Below are 6,476 nucleotides of genomic sequence, written 5' to 3'. Positions count from 1 at the left end.
ATTTGGTGACTTGAGTGTCTCTCGGTCGTTTCTTCTGTGTGATCCTCTGCTTTGACTCTGTTTCTCTGAAACGCTGTAAATGAGCAACTGGTGAAAGTTCAGCTTGGAGTCACAGGATCTAACCAGCGAGTTACGAGTGTGTTAATGAGCTCACGAGGAGCGTGTGACCAATCTTTCGTCTCTCATGCCATGAATGAGACACTCTGTGGCAACTGAAATAAAAGTGATTAGTGAAAGAAATGAATCTAGATCTTCAGCTGAGATGTTTGAGACCAGGATAAAACAAACTTTCTTCTGTGGAGCACAAAAGAAGATATTTTGAGGAATGTCTCGTATAATGAATCTCAATGTGGTCCAATGTAGTTTGGTTGCCAGATCTCCTAAATCTGTGTTCAGCAGAAGAGAGAAAGTCAATATGAAGGTGTTTCCTGAATCTTAGAGGAATCCAGACAACAATCTGAGCTTTTATTTCATTGTTTTGATTCAGTAAGAACATCTGGACCCGAAACCTTGTGTTCCTCAAACAAATAAAACATGGACTTTCTGTAATTTCACTGCATTTGTCTGCAGTTACTATCGAATAACAAACATCACTGGAACCATGAGAAAAGGCTTTATTCCCTTGTGCAGAATATGATTCGAGATGTGAGTTCAGATGGTCTCTCGTGTTCCTCAGGATACAGTGTGTGTGTGCGCGTGTGTGTGTGTGTGTGTGAGTGTGTGAGTGTGTGTGTGTGTGTGTGTGTGTGTGAGATCAGACTCTCACACATCTCGTGTTCCTCAGGATCCAGGAGTTCAAGGCGACTCTGAGCGAGCAGGAGATCGATCTCAAGGCTTTACGTGAGCTCTGCTTCAGCGGTAGGTGGAGTGTGATGTGTGTGTGTGTGTGTGTGTGTGTGTGTGTAGACGTGTTCACCGTCTCATCCGTCTCATCCGTGTCTCGCAGGGATCCCGTGTGAAGGAGGCATCCGTGCGCTCTGCTGGAAGGTCAGTGTCTGATCTGAGCGAGTCTCGTGTGAATAAAAGAAGAATTGAAATGAAAGAGATTTTCTCCTGTATTTCTCAGATCCTGCTGAATTACCTGCCGCTGGATCAGGCATTATGGGAGACGTTCCTGACAAAACAGAGGTTACACACACACTCACACACACTAATATACACACACACACACACTCACACACACACTCACACACACTAATATACACACACACTCACACACACTAATATACACACACACTCACTCAAACACACACACACACACACACAGGCTGATCATGCTGCTGTGCTTGATTGTGATTGGCCAGGGATCTGTACGCCCAGTTTTTGCGAGAGATGATCATTCAGCCGGGAATCGCCAAAGCAAACCTGGGAGTGTCTCGAGAGGACGTGACGCTGGAGGATCACGTGAGTCTGAGAACATCACAACACCCCAAACACTGAAGACAGACTCTTGTGACGTTCTTCTCTCATCTCCAGCCTCTGAATCCAAACCCAGACAGTCGCTGGAACACATACTTCAAAGACAACGAAGTCCTGCTGCAGATCGATAAAGATGTCAGGTAAATCACATCAGCTGATCACAGACCAGCCGTTTGATTCATTCCAAAATAATGAAGCATGTGTCTCTGCATTTGTTGCTTCAGATTAAGATTAGTGTGTGTGTGTGTGTGTGTGTGTGTCGTCAGACGCTTGTACCCAGACATGGCCTTCTTCCAGCGGCCCACAGACTTCCCCTCTCAGCTCATCCTGGACCCGCAGAACGAGTACGAGACGCTGCGGAGACGAGTGGAGCAGACCACCCTCAAAGCCCAGACGGTGAACCGGAACCGCAGCGGCGTCACTAACGTGAGAGAGAGTGTGTGTGTGTGTGTGAGAGAGGGAGAGGGAGAGAGAGAGAGAGTGATGTTCAGGATTTCTTCACGTGTGTGTGTGTGTGAGAGAGAGAGAGAGAGAGAGAGAGAGAGAGAGAGAGAGAGAGTGATGTTCAGGATGTCTTCACGTGTGTGTGTGTGTGTGTGTGTGTGTGTGTGTGATGTTCTGCGTGTGTTTCAGGTGAGTTCTCCGGGGAAGGCGTTACACCTGTATCCCTCTAACGAGTACGAGGTGCTGCCGAACGGCTGTGAAGCGCACTGGGAAGTGGTCGAGCGGATCCTCTTCATCTACGCCAAACTCAACCCAGGCATCGCTTACGTTCAGGGCATGAATGAGATCGTGGGTCCCATTTACTACACCTTCGCCACGGACCCCAACAACCAGTGGAAGGGTGAGGCTGATCCTTTCTGATCTGCTGTTGGCTTCTGACGGGTGGTGTTGATCAAGCGCTGTTCTTCTTCTGTGTGTAGAGCACGCGGAGGCCGACACCTTCTTCTGCTTCACCAACCTGATGTCCGAGAACAGAGATAACTTCATCAAAAGCCTGGACGACTCTCAGTGCGGCATCACCTTCAAGATGGAGAGCGTCTTCTCCAAACTCAAGGAGAAAGACACGGAGCTGTACATGAAGCTGGTGAGGATCAGGATGAGTCTAAGGCTCAGTGTTTAACTGCACACACTCGCTGACGTCTGTGTGTGTGTGTCACAGCAAGAGCAGAACATCAAGCCGCAGTACTTCACCTTCCGCTGGCTGACGCTGCTGCTCTCGCAAGAGTTCCTGCTTCCAGACGTCATCCGGATCTGGGATTCGCTCTTCTCGGATCAGGAGCGCTTCGACTTCCTCATCCCTGTGTGCTGCGCCATGCTCACGTAAGATCTGACACACAGTTCATATTCCTGATTCAACATTCAGATGAGGGCAAATCTTGAACTGAATTGATCTGAATAATGAGACTGTTGGTTTCTGTAGCGCTGATGGACAGCTGAAATTGACTTTCATAATTAATTACTTGTGTATTATTATAAATCTGTACTGAATCAAGCACAAGAGAAATCAATGTGTCCTCAGGAAGTTCTGTTCTTCAAGTCTTTGTGTTTTTGCAGACTGATTCGAGATCAGTTACTGGCTGGAGACTTTACAACTAACATGAGATTACTGCAGGTAACTCACTCTCACACACACACACACACACACACACACACACACACACTCTCACACATTCACTTACTCACACTCTCACACACAGTCTCTCACACTGTCACACACTCACTCACTCTCTCACTCACTCCCACACACACTCTCTCTCTCTCTCACACACACAATCTCTCACACTCACTCTCTCACACACATTCCCTCTCTCTCTCACACACACACTTTCACTCACACACACATTCACTCTCTCTCACACACGCACACACACACACTCTCTCACACTCACACACTCACTCTCACACACACAATCTCTCCCACACACTCTCTCTGACTCACACACACACACACTCACACACACACACACACACACTCTCTCTCTCTCTCTCTCTCTCTCACACTCACTCACTCTCTCTCTCACACACACACACTCTCTCTCTCTCATACACACACACTCCTAACATGTTTTCTGGTGTTTTCCAGGATTATCCCATCTCTGATGTTCATGCCATCCTCATTAAAGCGAAAGAACTGCAGGACGGTTTGTAGCCGCCACGCCCAATAGGCTCCGCCTCCAGTCTGATGATTGACAGCAGTGCCGCCCATCTCACTCGGGTGGGATCCAGCATTCGCCTTTGTGTGATTGAGCGTTTGGTCTTACCGTCTCTCAGGTAGACATGCAAGTGTGTGTATGTGTATGTGTGTGTGTGAGTGAGAGAAAGATAGAGATTGTGTGTGTGTGTGTGTGTGTGTGCTGCGCTCAAGTTGTTTATTGTTGCACTGAATGATTTTAAAGACCAACATACTGACTCTCTCTCACACAACACACTCTCTCGCTCTTCCTTACAGACACACACACTCCCACTCACTCTCTCTCTCACACACACACACAACAGACACCCTCTCTCTCACACACACACACACACACACACACACAAGCCACAGATGGACTCCAGAAACACTCCAGAACTGATATACTACAGTATAAATCTGGAACAACAGCAGACTGGTCACCTGAGGGTCTTAATCCAGCTGTATTATATCAGTGATTGTTGTTTGGTTTATAACGTATCTGTCACAAATGAACAAACCCACAGTGGTGCAGATGGATGGAGGTTCTCGTCTTCATCTGTGAGAGAACTGAAGCTTCCCAGACGTCACGGGACACTGTTCTGGAGAAGCGTGAGACGGGAGATGAGTGAGTGGATTCATTCAGGAGCAGCATGAACCAATCAACACTACAGACCCGTCACTGATCTCAGATCAGCTCCTTCAGAGTCATCTCTCCTCCGCAGATCACACGGCTTTAGCATCCCATCATCCCTCTGTTTAGTGACGTCATCCGTCTCCACTAATAATCTGCATTAACTGCTCTTCAGGCATCTCCTCACACTAATAACGGCGCTCGTGTTTCTCTGAGGGAAACATCTGATCAAACGTTGGGACTCCTTCGAATCTTTAGTGTTTTTATAAATATGTTCATCGCTGCAGTTCATTTTTTTAAAATGTTGTTTTGTATTTTAAAGCTCAGAGGATGTTGGGAATTGAATGGTCTTTTATTTGGGGAATGTCTGGTCACACATGTCTGTCTTTGACTGTATTCATTCATGTACATTTGAAAACCAAGTTTTTTCTTTTGCATGAGATGTTTTTGTATGAACCTCTATAGTTCTTGCTGTTGTATATCAATGTTTTTACAGTGCTTGCGGATGCACAATAAAACAATTTAACCTTTAAATCTCTAAAAATCACTTCAAAACACTCAAAGTCAGCCCATTGCTCATATTCACAGACACAGAGCTGATCTCACTGCAGGAGTGTGACGACGGTCAATGACTGAGAAAAACCCAAAACAACTGATAATCAGCTTGAGTCAGCATAAAATAAAAAATCAGGCTTCTAAAAGCGTTATTGCTTTTATGCCAAAATTACACTTTTACGGTGGCCCAGAATCGCTTCTGATGTGGCATTTCAGTGTGTGTACACCTGCTGCTCAGAGGTGCTGTCAATGCATTCATACAGCCATTACAACAGGATGCTGGCTCAGAGCAGGCTTTATCTGGTCTGGCTGTTATGCAGCATTACATCTTTACAATGAACCGAGCAGGCACAGAGCAGCCTTATGTGAGATATGGAAAGATTCATCAGTGCATGTTTCTCTTTGTCATTTTTAATCAAAATGTCATGGCAGAATGTTTTTTTTTTTTACTTGTTTTCTTTTTTCTCTTGTTTGTTTATTCTGTTAATATTGTAAATTAACTAAGCTAAAAAAAAAGCTTAATTAATAAATAAATATTGGCAAAATAAAATGTCCTAACTGGATCTTCTGCTTAAATCACAAGCTCACATTCAGTGCATCACAAAGAGAAGAGAAGAGATTTGTCGCTACTTATGTTACATTGCGAGATTGAACACATAGGGCCCGATCATACACCCGACGCAATGTGACGCAAGGTGTTTGCTCGTTTCAGTCCAGCGCCACGTCGTTTAATCCATAGACAGTAAAAGAAAGGTTTAATCGGCGAATGTGTGCACCCATGGGCGTGCTGGTCTGAAAAAGAGGTGTGTTCAGGCGCATTGCTATTTTAAGGAACTGAAAATAGACTGCGCCATATCCCAAAACAAACCTAGTCTAAAGTCAATGGTTCAATGTTATTATTATTTATTATTATTTTATTTTTTTTAAAGAGCGCGTTGGTAGAAAATTATTACCGGTACACACAGGGATGCGCATCACACAAACATGCCAAATATTAAAAACAAAAGGATTACAGTGTAAAGGAATATCATTGTGTAGGCTACACAAATATAAAAATATAATGATGGATCATTGCATGTATTAGAATTAGGATACCTATTTGCAATTCAGTTTATTACTACTTATAATGATGAATTCAATTGGCTTATTAATTGCACAATCGTACCAATACACACGCACACATACATTAATACAATCTTTTAAAATAGGCTAATCATTTATTGTGGAACGAAACCAGTGTGGAAACCAATGGTTCACAAACTGGATAGATCTGAGGTGCAGGGCTCGTAAAATCGCAATCCTGACGTCCCGGGGCTATTGTGTTTTTCAGTCGGGCTCAGTACGGCTCTGCCCGACGGGGCCATCGTGAATAGTGATGTAAGGTTCATAACTTGATTCGCGCCGCAGTCTTGAAGGAGTGAAACGGATCGTAGTTGATCGTTTGCACTTGTTTCTAAATCCTGCCGATTCAAACGTTTTAAACAATTCGCGCGCACTCGGGGCTTGCGCATGCGCACTCATTCAAAGCACGCGTTGAGAGCGGCATTTCAGACAATCTTGACAGAATTAATTCATCTTTCGCGTATCGTAACACTCACATGCATGCAATCAAAACACACTCCTTACGCGATTGAACTCACTCATCCATTTGCCTAGAAAAGAGATGTAATATTATGATTTCCGTCATTTAAAAAA

The 6,476-nt window shown here is 44.7% G+C and overlaps 1 protein-coding gene across 2 annotated transcripts in view; it reads left to right on the top strand.

The window, feature by feature from the left end:
• Positions 1-4,760, top strand: part of tbc1d13 (TBC1 domain family, member 13) — a 5,572-nt gene extending 812 nt beyond the window's left edge. The window contains exons 1-12 of one of the 2 annotated variants that reach the window (XM_052537697.1): positions 627-645; positions 785-858; positions 947-987; positions 1,067-1,128; positions 1,305-1,404; positions 1,477-1,559; positions 1,686-1,845; positions 2,053-2,263; positions 2,343-2,506; positions 2,582-2,742; positions 2,977-3,034; positions 3,506-4,760. In XM_052537697.1, coding sequence (XP_052393657.1) covers positions 644-645; positions 785-858; positions 947-987; positions 1,067-1,128; positions 1,305-1,404; positions 1,477-1,559; positions 1,686-1,845; positions 2,053-2,263; positions 2,343-2,506; positions 2,582-2,742; positions 2,977-3,034; positions 3,506-3,571 — 1,182 coding nt within the window. In that variant the 5' untranslated portion in view covers positions 627-643 and the 3' untranslated portion in view covers positions 3,572-4,760. Of the gene's footprint in view, positions 1-626; positions 646-784; positions 859-946; positions 988-1,066; positions 1,129-1,304; positions 1,405-1,476; positions 1,560-1,685; positions 1,846-2,052; positions 2,264-2,342; positions 2,507-2,581; positions 2,743-2,976; positions 3,035-3,505 lie in introns of those variants that run through there. The other variant, XM_052537696.1, reaches the window with a different exon arrangement.
• The last annotated feature ends 1,716 nt before the right edge of the window (positions 4,761-6,476 follow it).

Source organism: Carassius gibelio, chromosome A21 (assembly GCF_023724105.1).
Source record: "Carassius gibelio isolate Cgi1373 ecotype wild population from Czech Republic chromosome A21, carGib1.2-hapl.c, whole genome shotgun sequence".
In the NCBI taxonomy this organism is placed as follows: Eukaryota; Metazoa; Chordata; class Actinopteri; order Cypriniformes; family Cyprinidae; genus Carassius; species Carassius gibelio.
Note: the sequence above shows the minus strand (reverse complement) of the source record. Positions and strands in the feature narration are given on the sequence as shown.